Raw genomic sequence first — 21,556 nt, forward strand, 5'->3', positions numbered from 1 at the left:
GTTACTCCCCTGTAGCTGAGGACTAAGTAACTTTTGTATTGAGCATTGAGTCACCTGTGACGCTAGGACGGGAGAATGCTGGGATACTTATACATGTGATGCCTACTATCATGGACTCGGAACTGCGATAAGTCACTTCTGCATGTCAATTGGTTGGAGATGGCTGTAATGTCTAGAATTGGATGATTGCTTCATAAGGACTCTTGTATCTCTATGAGACTGCTGGATTAGGGGCGGCAACACCTCTGATTGTAGGTGTCTGCCCAACCCTTCTAGCAGCACCTCAAAACACAAACAGTAAGGTGATTTCTGGCAGCCTAGCGCATGGACTCTGAAATCCTCTCAGGGGAAATAGTAGTGGAACAAGCCTTACCCTTTTCTCTCTTTAGAAATTAGACCCTTGCACACACAGGCAAGAAAGAAGATGCAGAACCGTTTTCAATACATTTTATTGAAAAGACTGCAAACTACAATTAAATACATGAGGTGCAATGATTGGGATAATGACAAGAGACTAAATCAGGATTGTGGGAATAAGTGATGTGAATATGAACAATCCTAACATTTTGCGATACACATGAATACACAATTTCCCCCTACAGTGTACTTGCTACCCTAAAGAGAGTAAAGCATGATAAACCTAATCTGCCCAAGACATATACATGAGAAGCACCCAACCCCGTTACCTTAGAACGAGATCGGCCTCCAGTCTCCAAATCAGGCGGTTTAGAGACACAAAGGCTGAGGTCTACTGCAAAGTAACATGCAGTATGGATGGAATATCCTGGGTGGAACCCCCTCTAATGACCTTGTTCTCACACAGTTTTTTTTATAAGGCCCATGTTTTTGTCCGTGCGGACATCCTGACGTGGGTATGTACCTAAGCGTTAGGTTGTGTGAGCAAACTTGGATCAGCAATATCATAACAAAAATGCCTGACATGTTCACATTCTATCCTTGTCAAATTTGAAGCAAAGGGTCATGATGACAATCCAATATGTACATTACTGATAATGACACTTTCAGGGAATTGCAACTGTTTATAAAATAAAAACATTTCTCCTAAAATGCAAGAACTGCAAGCAAGGATAAAATGAATAAAACTGAACAAAACAGAGCATGTTTATCTTAGTAAAAGGGCACAGTCCAGCAAGCTGAAGCTAAGCTAAACTCCTGTACCCCTGCAAACTAAAATGGATCTACAATACCCTCCCCTATTGACGAAACAAGGGTGCGAAATCCAAAGTCTAAAAATGCTCTAAACTAAAAATCTAAAAGCAAATATAAAATCATATAAAAGAGACAAAGGTCCTCATTACGACCCTCTGTGATGGGGGTCTGACTGTCGCTAATGTGGCAGTCCGACAGCCACATTACGACCGTGGTGGTTGCGCCACGGTCGGGCCCCCAGAGCTGCCAGTTTTCCTCCACAGGGGGGGCTGGTGGTGCTGGCAGTCCTAATCCACCAGGGCAGCGCTGCAAGCAGAGCTGCCCTGGAGATTACCAGTCCCTTCTCCGCCGGTGATTACATGGCGGTAGCCCTGCCATATAAAGGCTGGCGGTGACAGGGTGCAGGGGGCCCCAGGCGGTTCCCTGCACTGCCCATGCACTTGACATGGGCAGTGCAGGAGCCCTAATGGCCAGCGCTGTTCACGGTCTGCTTTGCACCCAATGCACTGCAGCACTGCTGCCAGCTCAATTATGAGCCGGCGTCAATGTTGTAGGCTATTTCCCGCTGCGCCAGGCTGTTTCACGCTGCACCAGCTGGCAGAAACGCCATTTCCGCCCGCTTACCCAGTGAGAAACTCCTAATGGGGTCTGCGGGAAGGTGGCCGCACTGGCGGCAACCTGTCCACAGGAGTTTGGCTGATGGCCTTTTCACATCCGCCAGACTCATAATGACCCCTCTAATGTCAACGTGACAAGCAAAACAGGCTGGCAGACAGGCCGAATTAAAAGGCAATTTAGTGTCACACTTCATATATTTTAGAAAAAGTCAATGGTCAATTCAACAATAATCAGGATCTTGCAATAAGGTCTTTGATGTCATCAATGGAGATTGAGACCAGAAAGGACTCCACTTCCGCAGGCGATAGATGGATCAAAGGATTAACTGAGGGATCCATGGAGCACAAGTGTGCATGTGCAGAATGACCTGCGTAGGTGGCACGGTCAATTGTGCCGAATATTGTTGGAGCCAGGAAATCCGCAAGTGGTGGCTCATAAGATGCCTTGCATATCAACCTCAGTTTCAAAGGGCATGTCCGTTAATAAACCCTCATCGAGAACATTAACAGATCCTGGTCCACAGGCTGCACAGCACGACACACTATTGGTGTACATTCGAAGATACACCGAATGCAGTGGAAAACCAGCTGCACATAGATTAGGATTGCTCTGAATGTCAATGACCAATCATGCTCCAGCTCTTCCAGCAAGGAGGCTCCGAAGTACTGCATCATGCAATCACGATACAGCCGGGCTGGTGGTAGCTCCATCCCTCCGCTTGGTTGAAAAAGAGCAGCCGCTCCACAGAAAAAATAGCAGCAGCAATATTCTGCCAATTAATGCCAAATTAACTGGGAATCCACCAAAGACACTCGAAAACAGTGAGTGTATGGCTGAAGGTATGACTGCAAACACGTTCTGAAAGGTGCTGACAAACTCAGAACTGACCGCCTTAAAAAAGTGCACAATCCCTTCAATGCTAGAAGCGGTGAAAATTCTCCTGACCAACTCTCCAAAGTGCTTGGGGAAACTGGTATTTACCAGGGACTGTATCTCAGCTGATGACATGGCTATCTGGAGATCATACGTCTCTCTGGCTGATGTCAGGGTCACTTGTTTTTAAAACAATAGTGCCACTAGTCTGCTCAGCTTGTCAAAATTTACATTAGAAGTAGCAATCTGAGGACACAATCCTGCTACTCTTATCTCTTGTGTGGGGGGAATAAAACATGGCTGCAACAAGTTACCATTTGAGAAACCGAAATGACGCAGGAAATTCTAGGCTTCATACCTTCATAGCTTTCATTGTTGAGAACCAAATAACTTCCATTTGAAAGTATCTGAAATACTGAATGAAATAAAGGGTTGGGAGTACCCTTCAGATGTCATGCTAATTTGGCGACCTCTGCATTGTAAAGACCGTGCAAGGACACATGCTTACAAATCACAGAATGACTAACAGTAGTCTCACAATCGCATCAGCTAAGAAAGACCTCTGCTTCATCGTTTACACATTTATAATCGAAAGAAAAATTCCCACACCTTGTGTATGTAACTGTCTCCTAGTCACTCATATCTGCCTACAGCAAAATGTTTCAAACAGTTTGTGAAACAAAAGATGGAAATGGGCAGATTTATAACTCCATTTATTAACCATACTGCGGAGGGAATTTCTACCACAGTCAAATGCAATCTTTCTAACTTTCCAATGTTAAGCATGATGTAACTGGCTTTTTGAGCTATTGTCTGTTGTTCCCTGGATAAATAAAAGGTGGAAAATAATTTGGTACTGTTTATATGTTTCCAGGGCACGCAACCCTTTTTCAGAACCTGTAATGTCCAACCGAACTGCATAATGGAATGCAGCTGGCTTTGCCTATGTTGTAAAAAGGACGTCATTCTGAATTATGTCATTTGCCGATGACACAATATTATTTAAGGTATAAATTCTGTTGGACAAAGTGTTCATGCCATTATCAACAACAGCTAAACCATTTTCAATATGCCTTAAATGTGCAGCAGCTTCCATTGAGAAAGCTTCCAAATGTCATTATATATGGCATACAGAAAACATTTTGAGGAGGGTTTCCTAGGTCCTAACAAGAAATCTTGTAAGTCTATTTCCTCAGAAAGGAGACTAAGATGTTGTTTTACAGCTGCTACCATTATTTTCACAGTTTACCCACACTGTATGTAGTAACAATACCTGAGTGTTCCCCTCAGACAAAGTGAGGGTCTGGATGGCTTGCTTTGAAACCCTCCAAAGAATTAACAAAATGTGCCTGGCAACCGCCTGTGTCTTCTGGCCACAATAACCACCCGCCAGGACTTTAAAGTGAGGAATTAAAGGTACTATTCTGACCTTAAGCCAATAATTGATCTTCAGTGACATTTAAAAGTGTTTGTCAATTGTGAAACTTATCTGGTGTGGGGATACTAGGCGCGATCATCTCTTTTCTTTTTTCTAACCCAAGCATGAAGTTTGTTGAACTGATTCATAAAAAAATATAATTTGCCAAGGAATAAGGCATGCTCTAAACAAGGCTTCCCTACCCCGTATCTGCCAATCTTTTGTTCCCTATACAATTTTCACGTCAACAGTGTTCTTCCAATACTCATAACTTTCAATAGTAGTCTGAGTAAATCAATTTTGCGTCAGTTAGCAATGTTTTCTTCATTTTGGAAGGTGGTGGTTTGAAATAATATGACTCAGCTTTTCTAGTGTCATGCCCAGTGAAATATGTAAATTTCCACATATGTTTTGGAGCTCCCCACAGGTGGAGTCGAACAATGTTCCCATTGTGTACAATTAAAAAATTATCTGGGTTTACTAGCTTGGTGCAGAATGTAATGTCCCCAATGGTTATAACAGAACATTTCCCCATAATTTGCTGTGTTCATGTACACATCTTCACTTTCAAAAACAGTGTAGCAGTGCAGCTCAGCAAGCACAGAATCTACAGTTTTAACACCCCAGTCGTCGGAAACAACACCTTGTGCAATAACATCAGTCACTGATATTTTAAATACATTTGGAATTTGAATGACCTCAGTAGGACCGTATATGTCACAGGGCACTTTATCTCAAACAATCCCATCAGGAAATGAATGGCTGAAATGTTCACAAGGGAAAAGTCACTTCAAAACTTATGAGAAGATAAATAAGGTTTTTGCACCTTATCCACCGGCAGAGCGTTCAGGAAGATAATGACCATTTATCAAGACAAAGTAAACAATGACAAAACCAATCCAAAGCAGAAAGGCGATCAATGTCAACATTATTCCTATGTAATACCATGGATAAACCAAATTGTTATTTCTAAGCCATATATACAGCCTACATGTCTTTGATACAGTTTCTGTTATAGAAGCAGAAGAGTCAGTACAAAAAATCATCAGTATCGATGAAGACTGTGCAAACACAGGAGCTGGAGCAGAGCTGGTGAAAGGAACCACTTGCTGTGGAGGTTCATAGTAGACAATGTCGTCTGTCTGTGTTGAATTGGAGTAATATAGTTCCAAATCTTGGACTTGTCTTGTTAATGAAGTGGTGATTGGAATTAATAGAAGCTCATTCTCCACCCTCCCCATGCTCGAGGAGGCAACTGTATCATTATTGTACAAAATGGTGATTGCAGAAATGTTGTTTGCTGTATGTAACAGTATGTCCTGTTGAGTAGTGAGAGGGAAGCCGGGTCTACCCAAGGGACCTTGTGGTCTACTGTGCAGGATCGGCCACATGGTGCAATTTGATGTTGTCAAAAGAGACAAATCTGTTTCATGTGGAACCAGGCAGGGGTGGGATATGACAGTTCTGGCACAGTGTATTCCCAGGACTTCAACCGGTGCGCTGCATGATGGGTCGAACTCCTTCTTCACAGAAAATCTTTTCACAAACCAGACCCCCAACTTTAGGAATCCAGCCTGTAGATGATGTTGGCAAATCCCATATTCCCAAGGTGGCGGTACAGGTGGATGAATAGTCATCTCGACGTTGTGTAGCTCCTGTAAACCAGCGGCACGTTCATTCATGTCAAACGCTGAGTCTGCCGCCACCAATCCAGGAACATCAAGATCTGGGACATACAGAGGTATCCCAAATAACACCTGACAAGTGGTGCAACCTCCCAAGGACCTTCTGGGCAGATTATTTAATGCTCTCTGGACCCCATATAGGTGATGAAACCAACTACAGCCTGAAACTAATACTCTTGCTGTTAAGGATTGCTTTAAGTCTCATTCCTGCTCTCAACAACCGAATTACCCTCTGGATGTTTTGGTCAGCGGTAATAGAGCTCAACACCCGTCGTCCTCATGGTGTTCCTGAATGCCCTAGATGCAGGGCCCTGGTCTGGATGGAATGCTGCAACTGCATACGTATCAATAAAGACCTGCAAATCTTTAATAACGGTTTGAGCGTCTGCTGACCATTGTGGCCATACAGGAATCTAGAACAGTAGTCCACAGTGACTATGATGTATTTGTATGTACCATCAGCTTGTAAGTGGCCACAATGGTCCAGGTACATACATAGTAGCGGCCTGTTTGACACTAGGAGGGACGTTTGCAATGGCCATTTAATGGTGGCTCCTTTTATTTGTTGGCAAATGTCATAACAAAGGACATTTGGCTTGCTCTGTTTGTATAGACCTGGCCACCAAAAGTGTTTTTGTAAAAGGAAAATTGTGGCCTTCGCACCGGCATGAGCAGAAACAACACCCTCATACGCGGCTTTGATGAGATCTGGTTTTTGATCTTTGCTGGGAGTCACCGATCTCCTACCCCTGGAATGGTTGCAAATGCCACATTCTGAGCACCAACACAGTATGTATATTTTGCAGGGTATGCTTTTGGTAGAAGCTGGCTGTCAGACAAAGCTTTGACGGCAGCCAGTGACTCATTATCCAATCTTGTATGAGAACGAGTTACTGCACCCACAGAAGCCATAGCTATTGCAGATTTGGCAGCTTCATCACTCAAAGTATTTCCTACAATGTGTACTCCTACACGTTGGTGACCCAATGTATGTGCTACATGAGCATCTGGTAGTCTGTCCGTAAGATCGGCTACCCTCCCCCACAACATACTGTGTTTAATGGTGTTGCCCTTGGAGTATCTGAACCTGTTCAAATGCCAATGATTGAGATAATCCTTGTAGAACTGGACACAGAAGTATGAATCACACACAATTAATGTCAACTGTTCTGGATTCATATTTTCCAGTGCCAAAAATAAAGCCTTAAGCTCCGCCAGCTGTCCAGTGCAGTCCCCTAACATCTGCATAAGGTATTTGAGAGTGAAATATATCATCCCTTATTATCCTGCTTTCGGCTGCACAAGCGGCTGAATATTGATTTTCTTTGCCTACAGCTGGTTGTGCTGAACCATCAGTGTAAATGATAGTTTGATATTGATTCAGTGGTAGTATGTTAATAGGTGTGTGGCACTCCTGCTCATATTGGAGTAATTCTTGTGTTTGTAACTGTGGGTCAAAAATTTAATAAACATCAGTGGAAGTCAGGGTGGTTGCCCACTGAATCCCACATGGATGTAATGCTTTAGTGTTTGCTTTGGTATCAGCCTATAAGCACTGAGGTAATGACAATGATGCCTTTCCCTTGGGCTAGTGGCCTCTCCTTAATGACAGCCATCTGTACAGCAGTCAGTGTTTTTTCTGTGGGTGCAAAACGTTGTTCTGCATTTTAATACAAATGTGATTTGTGTGCTATGGGTAGCGGGTCACCCTCATTGAAAGTCACATAGGTGAACCCAAAGGCACCAGCAATTACTCTGATGACCAAATTTGTTTTGTTATTGTGTGTGTGTAAAAGTTTAGCTTCTAGCATGTCCTGTTGAAGCTCTCTGAGTATTTGAGTACGTTCAAGTGTCCAATGCTAGTTTGAAAACTCTGGACAAATTAAGTCGTAAAGAGGTTTTATGTGTTATGCATAGTCAGGTATGTATGTTCTACCAAAGTTGAAGAAGCTCAGCAACAACTGTAGTTTCTTGACGGTATTTGGTGGTTAAAGTTGTGCACATTTCTCTAGAAAGTGCAGGTCCAGGCTCTTGCCTTCAACTGATAACTCGTATTCCAGAAATAGGACACTGAGAAAAGCAATTTTTGTTTTCTTGAAATTGAATTTATAGCCATGAGCAGCAAATCCAAGAACAATCCAATCGACCCTGGCAGGAGCAATGTTGAGGTCATCTGTGAAATAAATATCATCCACATAAGACAATGCCTCAGGATCAATATCATATAATATTGAAGTTATGCGGGCTGAAAACAACCCTGGGGTGTTCTTATACCCCAGAGGCGAAGCTGTGAGCCTAATGTGCTAATGGCACTATAATCCTGAATTTGAGGTGCTAGGTTCTGGCAGAAAAAAACATTGGAACTATCCAAGGTTGTTTTGTATTTTTTACGCACTATATTCTTATTTAGTGCTGTGCTGTTTGCATTTTGTATTGCATATGTGCCTGTGTGACTATTTAAGTGTCTGTAATCTGAGGCTATTCTATGTGAATGGTTTGGTTTTGCAACGGGAAATAATGGGTTATTCTTTGCAGAGACACAGGGTTCAATTACTTCCTGGTACTCAAGTTGTGCTAGAATCTCTCTCACTGGGGCTTTAGCCTCATGTTTAATGGGATAGTGAGGTAGAGGTTGCGGTGTGGACCTAAGAGGTATTACATGGTTGGTTCATTCTTTGTCAGGCCCCACGTTGTTGCGGTACAGTGTGGGCTCCTGTGCTAAAGCCCAATCAGCTGCATAGGCTTCTTTTGCCGCATCTGGAAATAGGACTAAGAAAGAAGGCAAAGTGACATCTTCCCCATGTGGGAGCTTGTGGACAAATTCAGGTGGCCAGTCTTTTTCTGCCAATAAAATATCACAATTAAGTGTTTCCCAGAAGATAACTTCAAAAGTGCGCTCTATGCTCCCCTTAATTTGGATGTTTAATTCATAAACCCTCTCGGGTGGGGAGACATGCCTGCCACTGTCTCTATGATGAGAAAGTCAATAGTTGCTGTCACTTCCAGTCGCTGCCCTTGTCCTTTTCTTCAACAATGTTCTCAATATTGCTGGCGTGTTTAATGGAAATCGCTGCCATCTTTTTCTTTTTAAACTGGGGCTTCTGTTGGCTAGATTTATCCTCCTTTTTGGTGTAAGCGTCTGAGGAATGTTGTGAGTCCTTTTTCTGCTTTGTGTAGTCTGTACAGTGTTCTCACTGGCCCACTCTCTCACTCTGTTTATCCATTGTGTCCAGAAAGGAACAAGAGGGACGTGTATCAGTATATTGAAATCTATCAGGAGTTTTTAAAGTTTCTCCATTTCTGAGATTATATCTTCGTTCAGAGGTTTCTGGATGCTGAGAAATTGCTCTCTGACTTCTTTTTTCCTTGTTTTGTTTTTGTTTCTCCCATCGTTTTTTAGAACTGTCTTGTGCTTGGATACTACCTTGCTTAGGGGTGGTACTCTGAATTTGTGGTTTAGTTAGTCTGGCCCCCAGACTATCTCAACCTATATTACCATAAGTCTTGGAGATAATCTTTTGCAGCTTGCGCTCCTGCTGTTTCCACTTTAATGTTGCTTAATATAATTGAGGAGACTGTGTCGAACTTATGCATCACTTTCATCCCCAAGTCCAGGGCTGCCCTGTGTTCATTGTTATGAATTTGTTTATACACCTCCGGCAAATTTGCAAGTGTCAGGGTACCATGTGTTGTACTGTATACTGCAGCAAAGACTGTACCCCAAGTGGCACAGTCCTCTACTGAGGAACCATTCTGAATTGCAAGCACGTTGTGAGAATTCTATGCTTATTTTGGGATCCCGTGTTGGGAAACACTGCTTCCAGCGGATTTGTTTTTTGTGCTATCCAGAATGGAATGATTTCCCGTTTCGTGCCCATAATTGAGCTTAATGATTGAGGATTAATTCCTATAACTGCCAATTGATGGATAATCGGAGTAGCCCTCACTGGGGCGGTGTTCAAAGTCCACATTATGAACTGTAGTAGTCATCTGTTTATTGCTGCTATCTCATTGTGAAGTGTGTGTAGGTCAGCTACTTGCATAGCCTGTACTTTGGGAAGTGGTGTGTATGTGACAAACGTGGGTTACGTTGGTCCGCCAATACTTAAAGGACCTAATTTCATGGGTTGTATTACAAGTGGAAATGCACCACTGACCCAGTTTTGGTGTTCTTGATAAGAAAGTGGCATTTGTAAATGTTGATAAGCTAAGTACGGCTGTGCTACTTTCACTATTCTGTAAGTGTGAAATGTGTGTGAATTGTCATTCAGTTCAGGAAAGGTGACCCAAGAATAAAATGTTTCTGTTTGGTATACTTCATGAGTTTCACAACAAGTGTGACTTCCCCGCCATCATCAGTTAAGCCACTGGCGAGAAGAAACTGCGTAAGTGCTTGTCTGCAGTTTTCCAGTATGTTTATGGCATTTGCCATCTTTAGGAGAGAGATCCAGAGTTGGGAACACCAACGGGGGAATAAATCCTTTTTAAGGTTCAAGCTTGAACAACCTATGGTCTAGGTAGGTACTCCCTGTTTAGCTGAGAAGGATTGTCCCAAAGACCATGCACATCTCTGTATAATGGAACTTTAGGGTACCATAGTATGTGTGAGACAGAGATACATAGGAGACTCGTAAACTAGTGCCTACATCATTGTTGGGGGCACTATGTGGTAAGTACTCTCTTATCTCTACGAGACTGCTGGATTAGGCACTGCAGCATCTCTGATTGTAGGCGACTGAGTCACTCCCACAACACTTGGCAGCTGTCAGGCCAAACCCTTCTGGCTTTCTAGCAGCACCTCACCAAAACACAAACAGTAAAGGTGATTTATGGCAGTCTAGCACATGGAAAATCATGGTGGAACAGGTCTTACCCTTTCCTCTCGTTAGAAATAAGCCCTTACATACACACAAGAAGAAAGAAGATGCAGAAGAGTTTTCAATATATTTATTGAAAAGACTGCAATCTACAAAAAAAATACGTGAGTTTCAATGATTAGGACAATGACTAGAGACAAAATCAAGATTGTGAGAATAAGTGATGTGAATATGAACAATCCCAACATTTTGTGATAAATGTGAATACACAATTCCCCCCTAAAGTGTACTGGCTACCCTAAAGAGAGCAAAGCATGATAAATCTAATCTGCTCCAACCCCATTATCTTAGAACAAGGTTGGCCTCTAGTCTCCAAATCAGGCGGAGTAGAGACACAAAGGTTGAGATCTGCTGCACAGTGAATATCCTGGGTGGAACCCCCTTTAATTACCTTGTACTCACAGAGTGTTTTTATAAGGCCCATGTTATTCTCTGTGCAGACATCCTGACGTGGGTACGTACCTAAGTGTTAGATTGTGTGTGCAAACTTAAATCTGCAATATCATTAAAAAAAATGCCAGACATGTTCATATTCTGTTCTTGTCTAACGTGAAGCAAGGGGACATGATGACAATCCAATACATACATTACTGATGATGGCGCTTTCACGGAATGGCAACCGATTATAAAATAAAAACATTTCTCCGAAAACGTAAGAACTGCAAGCAATTCTAAAATGAATAAAACGGAATAATAAAACAGAGCATGTTTATCTAGGAAAAAAGGGCACAGACCTACAAACTGAAGCAAAGCTAAACTCCTGTACCAGGCAAACTAAAATGGATCCACAACAATTGCAATGTCATTGTTCGTGATGAACAATGCCCGAAAAACATGTCTATAAAAAAAAGAAGGCCTGTGTCTGATACTTATAAGAGGACGACTTCCTCTTTGACTAAGACCTCTTCTTCATATCCAGCTGTTTAGGACCGTATAAAGCTTTCAAGGTGATGTCCTAGCTGCTTACACTTGCCTCGAGCTTAGTGTCCAAAATGAGGTTAAGTAAACTTGAGTCACCTTCATAGGTAAAAATGAAACTGAAAAATCTGCTGTCAATGAGGTTGTCCTCAACGAGGTAGTTGCCATAGTTTCTGGGATTGTAGCCAATGGTACAAGATGGGTCGTCATCGATGGTGGTTTCAACAATGGAAGGATAAGCCTCCTTGGGTTGGTCACAGTTGGTTTTGTTGTTGATGATGGGCGTATTGTCGAAGAACTTTTGTTATCATCAAGGACTTGGCCATCATCGAAGATCAACTCTACACTGTCATTAACAAAGCCTGTCCCATACGTTTCAATGAGAATGTCGTCAATGAGCTGCTCGTCAACACCAGTGGCTTTTTCTTCAACGTCAACAAGGATGACTGAGATGTCACAGGTGAAGAGAGAGCAGTTCAGTCTGGCCGTAAGGGGAGCTTGATGTTCGCACAATGTTTTGCATAGGCTGATGTTCCCCCTTTCTAGGGTTTTTTTCTGAGTAAACTCTTTTTATTCACTGTGAGGAGAAGGGCGCAAGGGCTTTTGGTGGAAAGTTCAGCTTTGGAAACGCAATATATATTTTCGTTTTTGCGCTGCCTTTGTGGAAGTGGTTGGTTGAGCACTCCTCACTAAATCATCCCCAGATGATGGGGCATTCCCCTTGGAAGGAGGCCACTTCTTTTTCTCCAGTAATAGTGCCAAACTCATCTCTCTATCTTTCAGTGTTAGAAGGAACATTTGTTGCAGCATGAAGTCTCTTCCTCTGGGTAAAGGCAATATAATGCATTGCTCATGTGGGTAATTAGTAGAAACCTCTTTCTGCCCACAGGTACAGCAGTCTTGAAAAGAGATTTTTTCTATTAGTCGTGATTATCAGAAAAACAAGTTACATTACTCTGAAAACTGAAAATAGGAATGGTTCAATTCCAGGCTACACCAGGAAAGTAACAATAAAAAGTCACAGAGCTCTTCTCATGGACCCCCTCAAAAGCCCAGTCAGGTTTCCCAGTTCAATCCGTGATGTGTTGCCCGGGTCTGTTTTTTTGCTTTGAATTCTGGGACTTTTAGTCTTGCTTATTCCATTATAAATCTGGACTACAAGTTCCAGAATTCAAGATAAAATGTCTGGACTGGAGCAGCACATCATGCATGGACCTCAGAAACTTGCCAGCTATGCCTCATACAAGACATGTGGTAGAAATCTCAGCTATAGGGACGTCTAGGGGGAGTAAGAGAGCTTATCACTTTCACCTCATTAGCTGAAGCTAGAGGTGTGTCAAATGAGGTGGATGCAATACTAAATAAACACTAATGAGGTCTGTGGCCCTTTAAACAATATTAACAGTTGCTTTTGTATGCTTCTTGAAAGCGTCCTTACATTTTTTCAGCAAAGCAAGAGAATAGCACAATACCAAAAAGGAATATAAGGCACCGGTTAAGCAGCGGTGTTATACACGTGCATGTTGCAGAGGTGAAATGCTGAAGGGCTAAATTTGCACTGCTAACCCAATGGCAGCAAAAAGTATCGGGAGAGGCATGGCTTAGCATAATTAAGGCTTAGTAAACCAATACCATCATACAGGTTAGATGGCTGACAAGATACTGACACCTTTGGTAGGGAACAGACTAACCGGTTATGGATGGGTGATGAAATATGATCAGGGCATATCTGATATTCACTTTGATTTGCATATCATCTGAGAAATGATTTACATAACTGTTATGATCATTCTGTTACATATGATTTGCTGACCAACAAGACGAATTAAATAATGATATAGTTTTAAAATACCAACTATTTTGAGTATGTACTGGTTATGGGGTACCACCCTTCTTCACTGCCAGATAAGAGATTCTCTGGCAGGTTTGTATGGCTCCTAACTCTCCCTGTCCAACATAGTATAACGCAATGGGCAAAAAGTGAGGCACACCGGCAAGTTCCACTTTTCTCCAAAAAGGGTTCATTTAATTTTGGGGCTAAGGGATATACTGGGTGTGACACCAACAATACCGAGGTGAACACAACATAATGATTTAACAGACTGGGGAGTGTCACGTGAGTGTTTAAATACAATTAAGCCAAAACAATTATAAAGGAATAATTTGCAACACAAATACAGGAGATGAAGACATACCCGGGCTATAAATGTATATATTACTGAGGCCAGACACGAGGATTGTCTAAGTATCTATGTACGTAATAGTAAAAAGGAAATAACACTTCCCAAAAACCACTTCGACACTAAGGAACAATAAACCGGACTAAAACTGTCAAAGCTCAGCAGAAGAGGTACGTTTTCTCAACCTTTCTGAATGCCAGGCAGGACTGAATGCTTTTTTTGCTGTGTAGCGAGAGGATGTTCCAGAGATTTGGGGCTGAGATTGCAGAGAGCACGACCGACCTCAGTGGGATTGTTTGAAATGGGGAACTGAGAGTATTAGCTGAGTACAGAAGAGAGTGCAACAGAGGAACTTGCACTTTAAGGGTAAGGATGTGGCAATCATAAAAAGGTTAATGTAAACTTTACATACAGTAGAACAATATGCAGAAGTTTTACACCGGATGATGTTATGTAAGTGTTTACATAACGTGATTACAGAAATCTGCGACGGATGATGCTAATAATGAATTTAGAAATTGATGCTTGAATGAAACGGATATGACCTGAATGATGAATTGCAGGAACAGAATCCTTTGAAGAATAAACAACAGATTTGACTCAATATAAAGAAGCTGCAGGAATTGTCCTGCTATCGGTAGGAGTTCTGGTCAATAAGGTACGTTTTTTAATCCTACACCTAGGTGACGAAATCAGCCTACACAGCAGGTAAAGGAAGAATTAAAATGAAGCCTCTATACATCTCCAATCCGATCTTATCGGCGCACTAAAAAAGGAAATTTGGAAGTGGAAACAGTAGGAACGAAGGAGCGGGAACTTTAGTCTTTCGAATGTATCCATGGAATGATTAATGCACCCTGATGGCATCTAATGATGTACAGGAACGTCAACGCGTTTTCACAACTTTTTTGTGGTTCCACCATTGTGGCTGGGAGGCACTGCAGGAGGCATAAACATATGCTCACTCAAGGAAACCCTATTATGCACAGAAGCACGCAAACTGCTTCACAGCCCACAACCTGCACTATCCACCGTACCTGCAAATGCTTTACAGGCACACTCACATCCGGTTTTACAGATCTATCGGACTACTCAGCAAGGCGTATCGGTTCTCCTGAGGTTTACGGACATCGTACTTTACCTGCATAAGCCCTTGTGAAGGTCATTGATATGAAAGTCTGCCTCAAACTCAAAAGATGTTTTAGAAAGTCACAGCTGAATACTGGTCTTAATCTGTAGCAGCAAAGTTAACAGTGACTCCTTGAGGCCATGCAATAGTGGCAGAAGTATGTTAGGATACCATATTATAAGAGGGTTAAGCTATCACAATAGGGGTCCGTAGAAAGTTATTGAGCTGTACAAAGTATCCATCCAACAAATTGTTGCTTCTGTCCTTAAATACAAATAACTTGTAATTAGATCTGAGGGAGGGGATTCACATAGGCGAATTTCCTTGACAGCCACCTTGTCAATGTCATGTCAATTTCTTATTTCACCTCACCCATGGGAATCCCCAAGGCCTCCTGCCATTGGAAATTCCCTTTTCGTTGCAATCCTGTTCTCACTTTGGTCACAACTCAGCCTGCTGGCCTCAAAAGCAAAGAATGTGGTCACACCAGTCTATCGCCATGCAGTTGAGGACATCTGCAACACTAGAAGCCAGGTAGCTTCATTTACAACAAACAGCTCTCACTCCCCTCAAGATGCTTCCTCTCACATAAAGACACCAGCATAACTACTGCTAAGTAGTCAGATACACGTACACTCTTTTTTTGCCACTTACTACGTCTGATTTTCATTCGCTCATATTTGTAAGAACTCTGCTCTTGGGCCCTAGCGAGCGAACAAGAGGAATCTGTGCCAGTATGTCTCTAGTACTAGCTAGTTTACAGTATTCCTGAGGTATGCATCAAGGACAATGAATAGACCATCACTTGTGTTTTACTTTCAGAACAGAGTCTCACCTGTGTGTAACAGCGCAACAGCATGTTCTTCTCCTTCAGTAACCGCAGGAAGTAATGGCACACTGTAGGCTGAAAGAAAGATTGCATTGTTGAACTTTCCGTTTCTTCATGGCCTTTCAACTTGAGATAAATTGGGTAGGAAACATTTTCATAGTTCTTTCTTGTTTGTATATATGTTTGTATTATTAAGTTTTATACAGAATACACAAATGTCCACAAACTATTTCAGGGTACATGTAGTTGCAATCCCATCATTAGCACGTTTGATTCCCTCAGCAGAATGCTACATTCACAGACTTTTTATTACTCTGTCCCATACAGATTCCAGCCACTCCTCCCCTTTGTTGTTTTTCTAGATACACCCCCTAAACTTTCTAAACCTCCTATTGAGACCCCTGGTGAAACAGATTTTCCTATTGATCATTCCATTTGCATTGGTGGTCTTGGGAATCCTTCTGTTTGACTATATCTATCCTAGCCTACCATCAAACTGGGTCATCCGATGTGGACATTCACAGCCATCTCTCACTACTACCAGGGTTGCTTCTAGCAAACCTACAGTCTGCTAATTATACTGCAGATCTTCTCAGAATGACATGGTACTCTCCCAGAGGACACAGTAAAGACTGCTCCTGTGTTCATTCTCACTCCAACATCTTTTGTTGCTCTCCTTCTCATCTACTGGGAGTTCTCTTAAGTGTAACACAGCCTGTCTACAAATCTATAAACAATTAATCGAGCCATATTCCTACTGAGTATGCCTTCTTACCTATTAAGGAGTTCGTCTACCAGTCTCCTCTCAACTTTTTAGAGTTTGGTTTAAAACATAGTGTGTATGTTCTGGATATTGGACCATCAGTCCTATCTTCCCTAGTTGCTAATGTTTAAAGACATGTATCACATAATAAGACTGCACGAAGACGTAAACAATGCAGTCACAACTGAGATTCCTTAAACAGTTTACAAAGCATCTGAAAAAATAATGTACCTTCAGTTTTCAAGCACATGTTTTTTCAGCCACAAGAAATATCAGCCTTGTCATTATTCGTTTAAAATCTGGAGAAGGCCCTTTACTTCATCATACAAAGAAAGATCAGTGGACAGTCCTAGTAGTGGGCCTTGGGCCGTGTTTTCTGTAGGATGCAAACTTTGGGTAAAAACCTTGTAAAAATAATAGATAATGAAGGCACAGGTCCCACACCTCCTCTATCTTCTTTCATATGTAGCTAGAAAGTAGGCAGAATTGAGTAGAAGGTTTTCAATGATCCCATTCAAGAGTTGCAGCAATGTCTGCAGGACACCCTTGTTACCGCCTTCACCTTTCATTAAACAAATCAGTGCATGGAAATGCATTTTGTACTGGATCATATCACCTGATAATTTCAAAACTAAAGCTCAGAACTAGAAGCCATAGTGTTCTTCCAATAAGTATTTCCTTGAATTACTGATACATCCCAATTTTAAGTTTTGTAACATTTCCTTGTATATCACTTCTGGATCTTTTTCTTGTTACTAACAGCAGGGAATTGTTGGAGATAACATTAGCCAGGTGCTTAGTTTTTTGGGGATTTTTGTATGTGTAGTGTTGTCATGAAGAGCAAGCTACTTACCTTTGGTAACACTCCTTTTGGTGCATACTCTGTCTAACTGGAGATGCTTCATCTTGTGAATACCGCCAGGCTGGATCCGGTGATTTTTCTCACACTAAAGCATAGAAAAAGTGATGGATTGAATGCTTGAATTAATCTCAGTCACTGGTAATTACTTGGCCCGCAACCCAATTCCTCATTATTTTGCACACCATGCCAATTCCGTTTAAACCCAGTCATATGCAAATCAGTCTTGATCCTGCTCTAATAGGAACAGTGCAGATCAAACTAACTGCTTTGACAAGTCACCCTGAACCAGAAAAACAAGCAGCTCAGGACCAGTTCCGCCCTAATTAGGGTTCAGTTGCCATGTACAGCTTTACTCCCATGACAGTATGCATGGGACCCACATACAGGCACTAAGGGTGACACGTTAAAGCATACAAAAAGTGATGGATGGAATGTTTAAATAAATCTCAGACACTGGTAATTACTCGGGTTGTATCCCAAACCATCGTTATTTTGTACACTGTAAAACCTCAGTTTGGACCCAGTCACAGGCAAATCGGTCCTGACCCTGCTCCAATGGGAACAGTCCAGACTCAACTGCTGAGCAAGGTGGGCAAAGTAATAATAATGGGTTGGAATGCTACCCTGTGTGACTGGCAATGGTCAGACGTATTGCAAGCATTCAAGTGGCTAAGTATATGCCCAGACATGGGTGCCTTGCTCACTGTCCCACTGAAACCAAGCTATGCCCAACTGCCCCAATCAGAGCAAAACTAGTCTTGTAGTGGTTGTGTTCCGGTTCAGAAAGGAACAAGCTTGGCACTTCAGGCTGGACTGTTCCTGTTGGAGCAAGGTCAAGACTGATTTGAATATAGCTAGGTCTAATCTGAGGTGGCAGGGTGGGCAAAAGAACGATTGGTTGGAATGCTACCCGATCGATCGCCAGTGGTTAGACGTATTGCAAGCATTCTCCAATCAACTTTTGTGTGTTAGATGTACCACTTTAAGTCACCAAGAGAATGCCCAGACATGATGGGACACTTGCTCACTCTGCCACTGGAACCTAAGCTACATCTGACTCAAGAAATCCAGTCAGGCCGCAACTGGTCTTGGGGTGCTTGTGTTCCTGTTCAGAGATTACCGGGCTAGACTGCTCCTATTAGGACAGGGTCAAGACTGATTTGCATATAGCTGGGTCCAGTCTGAGGTGAGATGGTGGGCAAAAGAACGATGAAATGAAATGCTACTTCAAGTGATTGCTAGTGGTTAGACTTATTGCAAGCATCTTGGCATTACCTTTTGTGTGTTTGATGTACCCCCCTAAGTGGCCAAGGATATGCCCAGACATGGGTCTCTGGTTTACTGTGCCACTGAAACTTAGCTACACCTGACTGAAGAACCCCATTCAGAGCAAAACTGGTCTTGGGGTACTTGTGGTTTGGCTCAAAGAGGACCTTATTGGCAGTTTGGGCTGTACTGCTCCTATTGTAGAAGGGTCAAGACTGATTTGCGTATGGCTGGGTCCAAACGGAGGTGGCATGCTGGGCAAAAAAATGATGGATAAACCCAGATCTTTGTGATGGGGTTGAATATTCAAATTTTTCAGCATTCCACCCATCATCTGTTATTTTTGCTTTTGTCGCTGCCAGTGGGAAGGGTATGTCCAGATGTGGGTCCTGTGCTCGCTGCACGACTGGATTCAAGCTGGCCTGACTGATGAGGGATGATTCCCTGAAACCAGTCCCAGGATGCTTGTTTCCAGTCCAGGAAGGACCTGGCTTGGCAGTTCGGGCTGGACTGTTCCCACTGGGACCAGGGTCAAGGCTGATTTGCATATGGCTGGGTCCAAACTGGGGTGGCAGGGTGGGCAAAAAAACAATGGATTAAACCTAGATCTTTGTGACTGGGGGTGAATGTTTGCATTCTTACGCATTCTGTCCATCATCTGTTCTTTTTGCTTTTGTTGCCCTAAGTGGAAAGGGTATGGCCACATGTGAGTCCTGTGCTCCGTGCACCACTGGATTCAAGCTAGCTTGACTGATATCCCGAAACCGGTTCCAGGATGCTTGTTTTGAGTCCAGGGAGGACCTGGCTTCGCAGTTCGGGCTGGACTGTTTCCATAGGGAGCAGGGTCAAGACTGATCTGCATATGGTTGGGTCCAAACTTGGGTGGCATGGTGGGCAAAATAAATATCGATGGATTAAACTGAAATCTTTGTGACTGGGGGTGAATGTTTGCATTATGCGGCATTTCATCAATGATCTGTTCCTTTTGCTTTTGTCGCCCTTAGTGGGAAGGGTATGCCCAGATTTGGGTCCTATGCTCACTGTGCCACTGGATTCAAGCTAGCCTGGCAGATGAAGGGTGATAACATGGAACCGATCCGAGGATGCCTGTTTCCTGAATAAGGAGGACTTGGCTTGGCAGTTCAGGCTGGACTGTTCCAACAGGGTGCAGGGTAGAGAATGGTTTCAATATGGCTGGGTCCAAACTGGGGTGGCGTGGTGGTCAAAAAAACGATAGATTAAACCCAGATCTTTGTGATGGGGGTGAATGTTTGCATTGTTCAGCATTCTATCAAGCATCTGTTCTTTTTTTTTTTCAGCATTGCTGCTGCATACCATCAGGTGGCGTCGTGAAGCTCCGCATCAACTTCATCTTGCTCCGGGAGTAACACTGGAGCCCTGTGGAAGCGCCACTTCTGACTGCTAATGGTAGTTTCTTTCTTGACTCTGCCCTGAGGGTGCAGAGCTTAAAAAGCAATCAAATATGACAGTGTTCCGATCGCTAAACGGGGACCTTTTTAAATATGGAGAAAGAGTTTATTCTGCAGATCAGGGAGATGGGAAGGTGGTGAGGAATCAGCAGTCAGATAAAGTATCCACCAGAATGAGTGTTAACAAAGGTAAATAACGTGTTCTTTTGATGGATACTTAAGACCACTGATTCCTCACCTCATGAGTAAGCAGTATATACTGAGGAGGTGAGCTTATGAATGGCTCAGACCAAAATGCTCTGTAGGACCAAACAGGCAAAATGCCCTTCTGGTCAGACCAGGCTATCAAAGCAGTAGCACATTATGAATGGGTGCATTGACGCCCAGGTGGCTGCTTAACAAGATGCCTAGAACAGGCACTCTGTATGCAAACGTAGTGGTGGCAGACTTGGCTCTAGTCGAATGAGCCTGCAGACCTTCCTGGGGCTGTGTCTCTGGCAGTGCATAGCAGATTTTAATGCAGAGGACTATACAACTCGATTTGGTCCTTTCCTGAACTGCCCTAAACACCTTTCCCCAGAAAACCCCAGGAAGAGCTAATCATCTACCAGATACTTCTTGGCGCAATTGATGTAAAAGCTCAACGCTCTTTTGGGATCCAGACAATGGAGTCTCTCCTCCTCTTTCAAGTGGTGAGGTGGAGCAATGATGACCAGAGGGCGATGAGTTATGCCATGAAAATGCATGAAAAGCTATGACAAAAAATGCTGCCCTAGTCTGCAACACCAGTCTGACCATGAAGAAGGTGGTGCACGGCAGATGAGCAGATAGAGCTCGTAACTCACTCATGCAATGAGCTGAAGTTATCGCTTTGAGAAAAACTGTTTTGAGAGCAGTAGATGCAAAGGACAGGTGTGCATCGGCTTAAATAGGGTACACATAAGAAAAGTCAGGACCAAATTAAGGTCCCATGGCGGCATCAGAAAAGGCTTGGATCAGAACATATGAACCAGACCTTTAAGAAAATGCATCACAAGAGTTGATTTAAATAAGGACGGTTTGTTCAGTAAATGCAAAAAGGCTGAAAGGGCTGACAAATAGCATTTAACAGTACCAATGGCATGTCCTTGCTGGGCTAAAGAGAGCACAAAAAGCAAAACATCTGACAACTTTGTCTGTAAATGGTCTGCATGATTGTAATTACACCATACTACAAACATGTCCTAGTGTCGGGTGTAAACATTTTTCCAACATGGACTGCTGGCTGCTATAATGATAACTACTTCGGGAGGGAGATCAAAGGCAGTTAACTTTTGCTTTCAATCTCCATGCATGGAGGTGTAGATTGCGCATGGCCAGGTGCAGAATCCTTACAGGAGGCTGCAACAGAATATGCCCCCGGAGGGGCAACCTGATTGGAGGGCAGATGCTCATGTTCAGAGATCCCGGGTTCTATGACTCACATGGCCCAATCCCAAGCCACTAGGATGACTGGGCTTGGTCGTCGCAAGATCTTTTCAGAACTCTGGGCAGGAGAAG

At 42.9% G+C, this 21,556-nt stretch overlaps 1 protein-coding gene across 1 annotated transcript in view; it reads right to left on the reverse strand.

Moving 5' to 3' along the window:
- The window catches only part of SIRT2 (sirtuin 2), a 176,042-nt gene that overhangs the window by 97,979 nt on the left and 56,507 nt on the right, over nt 1-21,556 (reverse strand). The window contains exon 8 of the mRNA XM_069206900.1: nt 15,703-15,771. Coding sequence (XP_069063001.1) covers nt 15,703-15,771 — 69 coding nt within the window. The remainder of the gene's footprint in view (nt 1-15,702; nt 15,772-21,556) is intronic.

This window comes from Pleurodeles waltl, chromosome 9, assembly GCF_031143425.1.
Source record: "Pleurodeles waltl isolate 20211129_DDA chromosome 9, aPleWal1.hap1.20221129, whole genome shotgun sequence".
Lineage (NCBI taxonomy): Eukaryota > Metazoa > Chordata > Amphibia > Caudata > Salamandridae > Pleurodeles > Pleurodeles waltl.